The 13,883-nt window shown below is 43.5% G+C and overlaps 1 protein-coding gene across 2 annotated transcripts; it reads right to left on the minus strand.

The window, feature by feature from the left end:
- Positions 1-843: 843 nt before the first annotated feature.
- Positions 844-11,102, minus strand: C10H19orf18 (chromosome 10 C19orf18 homolog). 2 transcript variants are annotated; one of them, XM_005596605.4, is made up of 6 exons: positions 10,885-11,102; positions 10,656-10,760; positions 7,151-7,243; positions 6,356-6,458; positions 3,178-3,344; positions 844-1,963 (listed from the first exon to the last, which is right to left on the minus strand). In XM_005596605.4, exons 1-6 carry the CDS (start codon positions 10,964-10,966, stop codon positions 1,809-1,811), a joined length of 705 nt encoding a protein of 234 aa, XP_005596662.1. In that variant the 5' UTR covers positions 10,967-11,102; the 3' UTR covers positions 844-1,808. The 2 variants fall into 2 exon arrangements, with proteins under 2 accessions (XP_005596662.1, XP_005596661.1); XM_005596604.4 differs by having other exon boundaries at positions 7,151-7,249; positions 10,885-11,101.
- Positions 11,103-13,883: the final 2,781 nt, after the last annotated feature.

A 13,883-nucleotide genomic window follows, 5' to 3' on the forward strand; every position in this document is an offset into this window, starting at 1 on the left:
AAACTGAAAAGAAGAGTCAAGAGACCTGGGTCTGGCTTCAGCTCACCATCGAATTAGACTAAATCTTTTTTTTTAACAGCTTGATTGAGAATTTGATTCACACGCCACAGAATTCACTCTTTTACAGTGTATGATCCCATGTTTTTTAGCACATCCACAAGGTTGTACAACCATCACCACTGTCTAATCTAATTTTTTAACATTTTCATCAGCCCAAAAGAAAGCCCATACCCATCAGCAGGCCTTCCCTTTGCTCCCCTCCCCCAGCTCCTGGAGCCACTAATCTACTTTCTGTCTCTGTGGATTTGCCTTTTCTGGGAAATTCATATAAATGGAATCATACAGTGTGTGGCCTTTTGTGTCTAACTTCTTCCACTTATGATGATGTTTTCAAGGGTCATCCATGTGAAAGCATGTGTCAGTACTTCTATCTTTTTCATTGCTGAGTAATATTCCATCATGTGGATGGACCACAGTTTATCCATTCACCAGTTGATGGACATTTGTGTTGTTTCCACCTTTTTGCTCTTATGAATAGTGCTGCTCGGAACACTTGTGTGCAAGTTTTCTGTGTGCATGTGTTCTCAATTCTCTTGGATATATACCTAGAAGTGGAATTGCTGGGTCATGTAGTGACTCTATGTTTAACTTTTTGAGGAACCATCAGACCATTTTCCAAAGCAACCGCACCATTTAGACTAAATTTTGCCTCTTTTGTGTTCCCACAGCTTTTGGCAGCTCCCAGCTTATGGCACTCGACATGTCTGGCTATGTTTTATAGCTCCTTCCCGGCAGACTTATTTCACTCCCCAGGTCCCAGTTCTTAAAAACAGGAAGACTGTATCTTAATCTGGCGTCATATTTATTTTGATATTCTCAGTCTCCTCATGCGTAAAATGGAGACAGCTACTGGAATTGATCAACACATGAACGAAACTGGGACCCCTCTCCCTGGTCTAACAGGCAAATCTAAAAGCAAGCTGCATAGGCTTAAAGTCAGTTCAGTAAAATCCATGCTGTGCTGTGAAGCAGCCGTGCAGACCTCACACGCCTGGGTCTAATGACCTTGCAGCCCCTCATCTCACGACTCCAGATGCCAGCAGGATGAGTCAGAAAGGAGAGAACATCCTTCTCACATTTCCCAGCTGCATTTCTTAGAGGTTGAAGGAAAGAGTGACGACCTTGCTCCTTGCCTCCCTCCACACCAACGCCGACATTACAAGCTTGGTTTGATGTGTAAACAAACAGCTCTTGCTCTCCTTGAAGTGGATGACTGACTGCTAGATGTGTAAGCCCTTTCCTGCACGTCACCGCTTTGTTAAAAAGTATGTCAACTGCATCAGACCTGTAGACCTCAGAGCAGGTCCTCAACACTCTCTTGGACTGTTTCTAGGATTCAAATTCCTCACTTTGATTATCAAATAAATTCCTTTAATTAACCCATGCTTAGATTCTTTATTTCAGTCAACAGATAGTATCACTGAGAAAGTTTTGTTTAATGAAAGCGGTTTCCCAGGACCGTCAGGGAGACTGCCCAGAGAGAGTGCTTGAGTTTCTGATTAGGAGCAAGAAAAGAAAATCCAGACAATTTCTTTTTCACACTTAGGAAGTTGGATTTTTCTCTTTTCCGATTAAATGATAATAATTATTCATGAACTACGAGAGCTAAGAAGCAGGAATTGCTCTAGCACATGCATTTCTTTTCTGTCATGCACTTCTAGTTTCTTTCTCACGCTCAGGGAGGCCTCTGCAGACGGAGTAGGTGGCGCGCACGGTCGCCCTGGGCCGGTGGCCCCGCAGTCCTTGCCTCACTGGCCAGCTGACCCCGCGCCCGGCTGGTGGGCACCCTCAGTCCCCATCTCTGCAGCAGACACAGCATGCTCTATTTTCATTTGCTCGACAAAATTGTGCTCCTTCTTCAAGCTCTTCTTTTCGAGTTGTTGTCTTCTTTTCGATCTAATAACTAAAATGTAGACGTAATGTTACGGAGATACTAACAAAGGAGGAACAGAAATGGAGGCAAAAGAGGTGAGGGAAAATGTGTGGAAAAATAAAGTTACAAACAGGTGAATTTTCAAGATAGAATGAACATTATTTGCCTGATAAGGATGGTGAAAATTGAATTTTAAAATTATTTTCCCACTTTCTGTATTTAAGCTTTATAAATGCCCTGCCCCCCCCCCCCCAAGAAAAAGAGTGCAGAAAAGTTATAATTTGATGTAATGAAAAGACACTGAAAACATATTTTCTAAGGGTGGGACAAGGGCCATCTGCCTCATAAGCATCAGTGATCTCTTCTCGTCTCAGCCTTTCAGCCTCTTCCTGCCCGCATGTCTGGGGCTGTCGGAGAGGCAACTCTGCAGGCACGGTTCGTCCCGCTAAACCAGACACTGCCCTCTCTTCATAGTTTTGCTGTAGAATTTTTTTAATGTCCAAGAATCTCAGGGTTTCTACACAATTAGGATTTGCCCCCTCCCCAAAAGGATTTGCAGGCTGGGTGGGCCTCTCTCATACAGCGGTCTTGGACCTGAGGGTAGTGACCTCTGTTTTGTAGGCCCGGCTCCCATTTCCACAGCAGATTGAGGCAGACTGTGCAGGAGGGACACCTGGCTGCCTGTGTTCTGAACTCAGGAATAACACCACATTAAAAAGTATGTTTAAGGGAAGTGTTTTCTCCAGGAAAAGTTTAGTTTTCTTTTTTCTGAGGAAGATTAGCTCTGAGCTAACTGCTGCCAATCCTCCTCTTTTTGCTGAGGAAGACTGAGCTAACATCCATGCCCACCTTCCTCTACTTTATATGTGGGACGCCTACCACAGCATGGTGTGCCAAGCAATGCCATGTCCACACCTGGGATCTGAACCGGCGAACCCCAGGCCGCCAAAGCAGAACATGAGCACTTAACCGCTGTGCCACCAGGCCAGCCCAAAAAGTTTAGTTTTCTGAACTCTGTTTTCAATCCTTTGGAATTGCCCTGCAAAAGGAACCACAGAGCTCTTTGCTCCTCTGTATAATTTGATGAGAACGGTTCATTTCTGACGTGTGGCTGTAAATATTCATCTTTCTTACCTCAAACTCCATTAACTCCCACTTAGCTTTGCTTTTGAAAACCAAACCATCATTGCCAGCCCAGCTGTGACTTTGGGTTTGACAAGATCAACTGGTCGACGATCCTCTACCTGAATGAATGAACTTTTCCAGCTCCTTCTCATTCTCTGGAAGTAGGTAAGTGGACTCGTCCTGGCCCTCATCCTCGGAGACTTCCTCTTCCTCTCCTAATAATGGTATCCTGACATTTTTATAAAGCAACGCAAGTTGTTGTCTTTCCTCAGCCTGTACAAGTCGACTGGAGAATAATATAGATAGATTTAGGGGCACGATTTTCACGAAAAATCATCATGTCTTAATCGTGTGACTTTTTGACTGAAAAGGAGTCACAAGTACATAGCGGTAGGTGGGGGAGGGAGGCAGAAGTAGACAGCTAAACCAAGTGATCATAGATCTCAAATTTGTGTGATGGGCAGAAAAGGAGTAACTGATAATGCCGAGCACGGATCAGAGCCAGGACCAGGGGGAGGTAACTGAGGCGCTCACATTGGGTGCAAAACTCCATAGTCAAGATAAATAATATCTAATGCAATATCTTACAAAAGAAAAAGGCCAAGAAATCCATGATGAACAAAATATTGACATTTTAAATAAAGAGAGTATAGCCACTACTGATTTTTCCTTTTGCTCAGTCTCCAGTATGGCTTGGCCCAGCACTGTTACTGATCCTGTACTTAGAATGTTGACATTTTGTTCATTGTGGACTTGGGGGACATTAATTTAGATTTTTTAAAAATATGGCATTAATTGAGGCTGGCTCCATGGCCGAGTGGTTAAGGTTCTGCACATTCCCCTTTGGTGGCCTGTGTTGGGATCCCTGGCATGGACCTACTCCACTTATCAGCCATGCTGTGGAGGCGTCCCACATACAAAATAGAGGAGGACTGGCACGGATTAGCTTAGGGCTAATCTTCCCCAAGCAAAAAAAAGAGGAAGATTGGCAATGGATGTTAGCTGAACACTAATCTTCCTCACCAAAAAAAAAAAAAAAGGCATTAAAATATTATTTATCTTGATTACTGAGTTTTGGACACCCCTTTAACTTTGCACCTGAGGCAACTCTGGAAGTGCATCATCAAACGGCAATTTCTATTTGATGTGGAAACAGATAATAAAGTGGTTTACTTTTTCCTAACATACTTACCTTCCTAATTCTGTTTGATTCATGTAATAAAAAATAATTTTAGGATTAGCTTATTTGTGTTCTAAGGTGCTGTGATGGAGGAAAGGGTGTAGGAGGAGCATTCCAAATGCACACTGCACAGCAGGAAGAACTGCTCTGACCGTCAGCATTGCTAAAGATAATCAAGAAGTTCAGACAGGACCAGGATTTGGGTGAGGAGAGTGAGGTGCTTACCTCAGGTGCAAAACTTAAGGGGGTGCCAAAAAACTCAGTAATGATGATAAATATTTTAACTAAATATTTAAAAAAATTGAAACGAATGGAAAAAATCCATGATAACCAAATATCAAAATTTTAAATAAAGGCAGGATCCAACAGGGCTGTGATGAATCATATGGGAGCCTGAGTCAAGAGAAAAATGTGTCTCTATACACGTCTTTTTATGTATTTTTAGGACTTTTTTTTTCTTGAGGAAGATTAGCCCTGAGCTAACATCTGCTGCCAATCCTCCTCTTTTTGCTGAGGAAGACTAGCCCTGAGCTAACATCTGTGCCCATCTTCCTCTACTTTATATGTGGGACACCTACCACAGCATGCCAAGCGGTGCCATGTCCACAACCGGGATCCCGAGCCAACGAACCCTGGGCCGCCGAAGCGGAACGTGCGAACTTAACTGCTGCGCCACCAGGCCGGCCCATCTTTATGTATTTTTAAATGGTTATTCTTTTCCAAAACAGTAAAGAAGTTGAGAATATCCTAAAAAATTGAAAAGTGGTGTATCAAAACTCACAACATGATGTAAAGTTTAAATATTTTGTCTATACGAGAAACAGGATTTATTTTACTTTCCTGGTTTAAATGAAAGCAAACTCACCAATAGTATTTTCAAAATCTACTTCTGGAAAAAATTAACCGTGAAAAATTACATAAAAACATGCTCTTTGGGGCATGTGTTTTTCCTTTTGCCTTAGGCTCTAGAATAGCCCGGTGCACCCTTGAGGTCACACAAATGTAAAACCTGCGAGAGTTGACGTTAGCTCAGCCACTCGACTGGGCACTGACAGTCCAGGAGGGTGCGTTTTAGTGAGTTATCTTAGGAAACTTTATGTCTGTTAACATCTTTGTCTACATTAATGAAATAAACTGAAATTGCAGTTACATAAATTGAGTCAAAGGAGATGTCCACATTAGATAGCCCAGAACCCAACATGCAGGTTACACTCTCTCATTAGCAAAATTTCTTCAGTTTTACCACTAATCTCATTTTGCCTCCATCTGACATACTCCGAGATGGTCCTAAAAGGGCTACCTTAAAAAATTTCCTACATATGGCCATATATTCCTTGTGTTCACACTTGATTCTAATAAAGCCGATAATTCAGTATGTCCTTGAGCTGGCTCAGATGGGAAACGCCGGGACCCCGGGATGAGTCCTGGAGGAGGAAGCAGTGTGTGGGTTCTGGTCGGGGTAGTGTGATGCCGCAGTGCAGCTCATTTGTGTCTAACACTAATTTCAAAATGATCACACCTGGAAGGAGCTTGACCACAAGCCTCACGTGCACAAACAAGATGAAGCACCTCCCCAGCGCTCCTGTCGCCCCGGACTGCTTTGAGAACTACCCCGGACTGCTTTGAGAACAACAAGTTTCTAGTGAAAAAGAGAGTGGGCACTCTTTTCTGCTTTGCACTGTTAGGATTCCGTCTAAAGTATCAAGTTCGCTTTGGAACACCACATTTTGGGAGGATGCCAGCATCTCAGACGTGGCTCTCCAAACATTTTTGACCATGATCCGGGTAAGAAATACATTTTACCTTACAACTGTGTGTCTGTCTGTCTGTCTGAAAAGTTTAAAAATCAGCATTTACTTTAATACATGTAATGCTTCCTAATATTTTCTGTTCTAAATTGTATTGTATTGTTTCTTTTTTTTTTCATTTATATCATGACCCAACATGAGTTCAGTCCACATTCTGAAAAACACTAGTCTAGAAATTTACAGTGACTATAATAATTTAGTGATTATAAGAATTCTCATCATCATAATCATTGTCATCAGGAAACAGTTACCTAGTTGATTGGCGATGCCTCACTTCAGGACAGTAGATGTTACTTAGCATATACTTACTACACCACATAGAAGACAACGACCCCACAGATCAGGGCGATGCTGAGGGCAACCCCGGCGATCACAATGACCTGGACAAGAGCAGGTCTACGCGGAATCAGTGCTAAAAACAGAAAGAAAAGAAGTTCTCATAAAACTTCGTTTTAGCTGTGTATCACTTAATATAGCGTTCGTCATATTGTTATTCCAAAGGGGAATGGGAGACAAAATCAGAAATACCATAAAAAAATAGCATTCTTTTTTTTCAGGATTGGCACCTGAGCTAACATCTGTTGCCAATCTTTTTTTTTCTTCTTCTCCCCAAAGCCCCCAGTACACAGTTGTATATTCTAGTTGTGAGTGCCTCTGGCTGTGCTATGTGGGACGCCGCCTCAGCGTGTCCTGATAAGCAGTGCCAGGTCCGTACCCAGGATCCGAACCAGTGAAACCCTGGGCCGCGGAAGCGGAGCGCATGAACTTAACCACTCGGCCGTGGGGCCAACCCCCAAAATAGCATTCTTAATTTGAAAAAAATACGGGTGCTAGATTGCACAGCCTGTGCGAACAAATACAATTTGAATTCCCACATGATCCCTGACTCCGTTTTGTTCATCTGCCTCCTGTCCTTGCCAAAGCCCCGTCTTTTACTCTGTAGAGATATGGGATCCCTGAGTCAGTATAGCAGCACCTGCCACATGTGTCGCTGAAAGGAGACTGGCCTTAGTTTTACGACTCAGGTGTTGCCCTGCTGTCTCAGGTGTGTGGCGCTGCAACACAAGGAGATTTCCGGGCAAGTTAGGAGGCAAGTCCACGAACCTGCATTCCAGGTGTCCGTATTTGGGGCTATCGAGTGCGCTATAAAACCATGGTTGTTCTTTGGAGGCTCAGGTGTATCACTCTTCCCATCATCTGAAACTTAAAAAAAATAATAACCAGAGAGTTGTTTGTACAAATGGAACAAAAGAGCAATTGGCAAAGTACGTACATTGCTCAGCCACTTGTAAAGTCTGACAAATTGAGGTGACTACTCCTCGTCCCACACTTGGCCATCCCCCACTTTCCGTCCCTTCACTGGTACAGGATGAGGAGCAGAAAAGGGCCCTGAGGTTCACATCTCAAAGGAAAGTCAGCTGGACATGAGAAAATGAACCTGGACGTGAAAACGCTAGCAGTGTAAGGTGCTTAATCGTAGACATCAGGTGTGGGGTATACATGTTCACTCTACAGTTTCAACTTTTCTGTCTGTTTTCAGATTTTCGTGGTGAAATATTTGGGAGGGGGGAAGAACATGGCTTACAGATGATTTCACTACAACGAGTACTGAAAATTGGCCTTTGGATTTGGTAATGGGATGGTCACGGGAGACCTAGACGGGGGCAGGACTAGCACCGTGGCGGGGATGCCAGCTCGACTGGAGCAGGTTCAAGAGAGAATGGGAGGAAAGGAATTGGAGTTTTGGAAACTCTTTTGAGGAGCTTTGCTGTAGAGCAGGGAAGAGAAATGGGGGCTGTGAGGGGGCCGAGGGATCAAGAGATGGGTTCGCCTTTAAGATGGGAAAATTGAAGGCATGTTAGTATGAGAATGGGGATGACATTTTAAACTGTGATACTATGGGAAAGGGAGAGAGAATTGCCAGGAGTGTCCTTGATCATCTGGCCTCAGAGGATGGAGGCTAGTGCACAGGTGAGGGGTCATCCTTGGCCTGGACAGTGGGAAAGACAGAGAAGGAGGGTGCAGTTGCAGGCAGATGGGGGGTGCAGACACTCTCTTTTAACTGCTTGTATTTTATCACTGATGGAGCAAACAAGGTCATCCCCTGAGAACAAGGCTGGGGTAGATATGTTAGGGGTATTTGTGGAGTGAGAAAAATAGATGAGAAAGTCACCAAGTGTAATGGGAAATTACGTGGACTAGGGAAATGGAAAAGCATATTTTTAATAAAATTTTCTAGAAATAGAATTGCTGGGTATATTGACTATATTTTCTGTATTCTTGATGCTTTGGCATATGGGGCCTTGATCCTGCAGAGACTCCCCCTCCCAGGACTATTTCCTAGAGAGACTCCCCAGTGAGCAGGCCTTTGATATACAAGTCAACCAATCCAGAGCCCACCCCCAACCACCTCCTTTATCAAACTCACACACGAAGCCAGTCTCCCTTCTGCCCTAACTCACCCCAGGGCCACCTACCCAACAGCTAGGAACTACTTCTATAGCCCAGAACCTGCCAAAATTATTCAAACTCTCCAACATTAAGCTTACTCCAGGTGCCTATCCCACCTCGCCCATTCCTTCCCATGAAAACACCAAAAAGGCTCTGTGCCATGCTCTCCCCTCTCCTCCTCCTGCCTTCTGGCAACTCTGGTCCTTCCCCACGTGGCCCTGCATGGTGTGCCATGCCTCTCATCTCTGGGAATCTGTGAGTATTAACATCTTTCTTCGTGACAGTCATTTCCATGTCTGTGTGTCTTACCACATGTGATTAAAACAAATCCCGAGTATATTTCAGTACTCTGGGTTAAAAAGCAAGTGCATTCTTTTTATAAGAATTGCCAATTGCCCTCTATAGAAGCTCACTCATTCCTAGACTACAAACAAGATATGAGATTATATTTCCCTACTCCTTTGCCCGTAGAGTTTGTTATGAAACGTTTTGCCCACTTTCAACATGGTGGCTGAAAACTGGAATTATGGTGTGTTTTCAATGTGTATTTTCCCTTATTATGAGTTAGGCATCTTTCCATATAACCAAGAGCTAAGGGTGACAGGGGAAAATTGGAGTCTTCCAGTGACCTGGCCAGACAAATAATTTTGTCCTCTATCTCCATATCAGAACGTACACTTGGGACCCAAAGCTCAGGTGTGGCAGATGTCTCAGCGAACTGCTGGTGAATGCTCACAAAACAAGCTACTGTCAAAGCAAGGACCAGAGGCAGGCCTTCTGATGCCTTGGCCGGAATTCAGCCTCTGAGCTTTGGTGGCAGTGGGGTGAACGGACAGGTGAAATAGCCATAGCTGAGCTTTAGGAAGACTGATAATGTGTTTGGGATGGATGGATGTATTGGTCATGTTTTTTCAATTTTCTGTATTTCCTGATGCTTTGACATCTGTGCTATTTTTCAGTCTGCCCCAAGTGGCATCATTACTAACCCAGCCACCCAGGGGAGGCACCTTTTTCTAATTTTCACACAGGGGCTGTATAGGTCTTGACTGCCATGGGGTGCCTTCTGGAGCCACACACCACAACAGCCTTGGGAATTCTTGTGGATCCCACTCACCCTCCCATTTCCCTCAACGTACCACTATGCCTCAGGAGTTGCGTGGACATAGCGGGTGTCAGAGCTAGAAGGTCATTGAAGGGGATCAGAGAGAAGAGACAGGTTTAAGATAGATTTAGGAAAATAAGGAAATAAATGGGTATTAGAGAAGGGATTAGAGAAGGGATTAGAGAAGGGCCTAACACATAGTTTCCAAATAGCTAAGATGGTAGATGTTGTTAATAAATTTAGTCCAATGCCTAGCAGAAATTTGTGGCTTAATTTGTGAAATTATGTGGTATTCTGTTTGCATCCAGTGTCTCCTTTCACGAATATGGACTGTCAAGAACATAGCACATTTGTTTTCTGGTCTGCTTTGCAGTCATGCAAGTTGGGAGACCTCCTCCCAGGTTGAGGACCGGGAGAGACAGAGCAGAGCCGAAGGGGGCTGTGTTCTCATCGGGTCAGAGAGCCTGTGCCAGGAAGGGCCCAACAGCGTATCTTCTCCTCCAGCACAACTTAGATGCTATCATATCACGCAGACAGCATTTCTCTTGTACAGAATTGAGATTGTTTATAAACACAACATATCTCCACAAAGAGGTGCTGCCTGACTTAATAGATTGTCAGGGTCAGTTCCTGTGTTTTGAGATAAACAGAGTTCCCTGTAAGACTCAAAATGCAAAGCATGGAAGACAAATGATTGTAAAGAATGTTTTATACTTGGAAAGCATCTGTGTCTGGATGTATGCTCTGCTGCCAAAACATGTTCGCCAAATTACAGTTAAAGTCACACAGACACATTCGTGTGATCTGGATGGGGTCAAACTTTTTGTGTGTGCTGATTGGAGTGAAATGAAAGAGAAGAGATCTTCCTAAAGAGAAAGCACAGCCTACAGAGAGGGAAGAACATAGTATTTAATTTCCAAGCAATGTCTATCTAATTATATTATTTTATGGATCATGCTACTAACAAACACACCAGAAAAGACACATTCCTGTAGTGTGTAAGAGGACCCCAGGCTACAGTTCTCATTTCACTGCATGAGTAATACAATGACTTACCTCTGGGTCTTGAGGAAGCCCCTTGAATCGGAGATAATTGAGTTTCCTTAGAGGACCATGTGGGCTGTTTGGTGACACTTGTGCGTGTTTGTGACTGTTTATAGCCTTAAAAAGAAAACTTGTAGCAGTGAAATGTAATTTACCCCTTTTTACTTCCCCTGAAATGAGAAAAAACAAAGATTGAAGCTATGCATTGAGCCTGTTGTTTATCCAACTGGTTTCAACTTACCTGCATAAGGCAAGCATAAATGAAATGGGCATTCTGTTAAAAACAAAACTAAAAAGATGAAAGAACTTTGAACCCTGTCCATCACTCAAAAATTGTTAGTCTTTTATCATATGGGTGAAAGGATATATTTAGCTGTAGTCCAGCATCTGCCCTATGTTTATCTGTGGAACTAAGAAGCTCTGCCTGCTTCAGAATGTGTGGGTTCTGACTTGGAGCCACCAGTGTGAGGTCAGCTCATGTCACCACATGGGATTCCTTCCCGGAACCAAGTCAGCCAATGGAGAGAGGCACAGGACGAGAGGGGCGTGCCAAGAGTGAGACTAAATTTGTGGGTACAGATACAAATAAGATCAGGTCCCTGCCCTCAGGGAGTGTACAGATTAGTGAGGAGGCAGAAAGAAATCAGTTCTAATTCTACGTGACACATCCTAAGAAGCAAACAGAGAAGGCAGCAGGACTCCTGAGTCAAAATGCCTGGAGGCTCAGCCTAGTCTCTGGCTTCCTAGATGGTTGAGCTTGATCAAGTTACTGAATCCCTCTGAGCTTCAGTTTCCTCATATGTAAAACAGGAGGAAGAAATAGCACCTACCACACAGGGTTATAGCAATGGCTGAAGAATGTAATCCATGCAAAGCTCAAAAGCAGAGTTGGCCTGGAATGTTAGTTCCTGCTGTAATACTAGAGAGTGTCAATATTTTCAGAAAAGCAATTCAGTACACCTCCAGTCTCTGGGGTGCTGTTCAGAAAGCTAGACCCGAGTGGCTGTCTCCAGAAGTTTCTTTAAAGGAGATTAATTGAGTCATCTCAAAATGAGGAAATGGGATTGAAAAGTAGATGGCATAGAAGTCAGTTGTCCCTTGTACCTGTCCTTTGTCCATCCAGCAGTTCTCTCAATACACAGGCAGGTTTCGAGTCACCTCTACCAGTTATAGTAGGATAACAGACCAGAAGCTCTTTAGATGCTTAGAAAGCCCCTAGGATTAGGTATTGTTTCCACATGCACTGTATCCCAAAGGGCAGCTCTCCTTTCTGAATGTCTGGCACATGACAAGGCTGGGATCCTCCAGAAATACCCATGCAGTGGACTATAGCCAGTTTCTTGCTTTATTCTTACAACACCCCAATCCCCATTTTGGTCTTCCTCCCAAGTTGCTATGCCTGGGGATGATCCATGTAAGAAGTTGGCTGCCACTCTCTCTAAAACCTGCAATCTCACAACGCTTCCGATTAAACCCACCAGATGAGTTCATCTGCTGTGTCTCTTTGGACTTGGTTTTGGATTGTCAATCTCCTTTGGGCACTGCTGCCTTCAGACTTGACTTTGGACTGCAAAGCTCCCCACGGGCACTGTTCTCTTTGGAGTTAGTTTTGGGCTATCAGCTTCCCAATGGTCACTCGTGACTGACCCACCATTTTCCTAGGTCTGTGAATGCTTGGCTCTTCCTAGACTGGGATCATGACTTTGTTCTTACATTCCATGCACCCAGCCCCGCTGGATGAATGGTACCAACCCATCAGAATTCCACTTTGGGATAATGATGCTAACAGATGTGTGTAGAGAGAGTATCTTTTAACCCTATTCCCTCATTTTATAATCTTGTTTGAGTTAGAAATAGGTTTTAGTAAACAGTTACATTGGAGTTAAAGTGATTAATATAGAATTTTTGATATATTAGGTAGCTCATTTCAGAAAATAGACTGTTGAGAATCTTCTAGTGGTTTCCCAACCCTGCTGTGAATCTGTGTTAGTTTTCTATTTCTGCGTGGCTGACCACCACAAACAGCAGTAAATAAATACACCCATTTATTATCTCACATTTTCTGCAGGTCAGAAGCCTATGCACATGGCCTGACCGATTTCCCTGCTCGGGGTATTGATTCTGTGCTGAAATCAAGGTCTTGGCAGAGACTGTGGTTTCATCGGAAGCTTGGAGTTCTCTTCCAGCTCATTCAGGTGATTTGCAGAATTCTAACTGCAAAATTGCAGAATTCTATAGCACTGAGGTCCCTGTTTTCTTTCCGGCTGTCAGCTGGGGATTGCTCTCAGCTACTAGAGGCTGTCCTCAGTTTCCATCTGTGAGGCCCCCTCCATAGGCCCAGTAATTTTTAAAGGCCAGCCTGATTAGGTTAGGCCCACCCAGGATGATCTCCCTTTTAATTAACTCAGGGTGACTGTTTGGGGACTTTAATTACATCACTTTGTCTTTTCATATAACATAATCGCAGGAGTAAAATCCATCCTATTCAGCAGGTCCCACATACAAAAGAGGAGCGGAATTATATAGGGCATGTACCCAGAGGGGGGAAATCTTGAGGGCCATCTTAAAATTCTGCCTACCACAGCATCCAAAGCCTTTGAAGAACGTCCATAAGATACAAATTCACAGGCCCCAACCTAAAAGACCTAGCGGTTCAGTATCTCTGGGTTGAGTCCTGGGTATCTGTGTTGTTTTTGTGTTTTTTTTTATGTTTATCAATTTTTTTATTGAGGTTATGATATTTTACAACATTGTGAAATTTCAGTTGTACATTATTATTTGTCAGTCACCAAATAGGTGCGCCCCTTCACCCTTTGTGTCCACTCCCAGCCCCCTTTCCCTCTGGGACCACGTATCTGTTCTATGTGTCCATGTGTTTGCTTATCTTCTTACATATGAGTGAAATCATATGGTGTTTATCTTTCTCTATCTGGCTTATTTCACTTAAGAAATACCCTCAAGGTCCATCGATGTTCTTGCAAATAGGACAATTTTGTCCTTTTTATGGCTGAGTAGTATTCCATTGTATATATCTGGGTATTTGTGTTTTTAAATAATTTCTCTAGACTCTTCTGAGATCTAGGAAGCTTTGGAAACTGATATGGTCTGTCCCCCTTGTGTGACTGATAAGGAAATTATTTTAAGAATCTTTCTCCTGACGTATGACTTCTCCCATTTCATCCTTGAAAGTACTGCCCCTACTCCTGAGGAACAGTTCCCTGCATAGTAATTGCCTTGTTC

The sequence above is a fragment of the Equus caballus genome, chromosome 10 (assembly GCF_041296265.1).
Source record: "Equus caballus isolate H_3958 breed thoroughbred chromosome 10, TB-T2T, whole genome shotgun sequence".
In the NCBI taxonomy this organism is placed as follows: domain Eukaryota; kingdom Metazoa; phylum Chordata; class Mammalia; order Perissodactyla; family Equidae; genus Equus; species Equus caballus.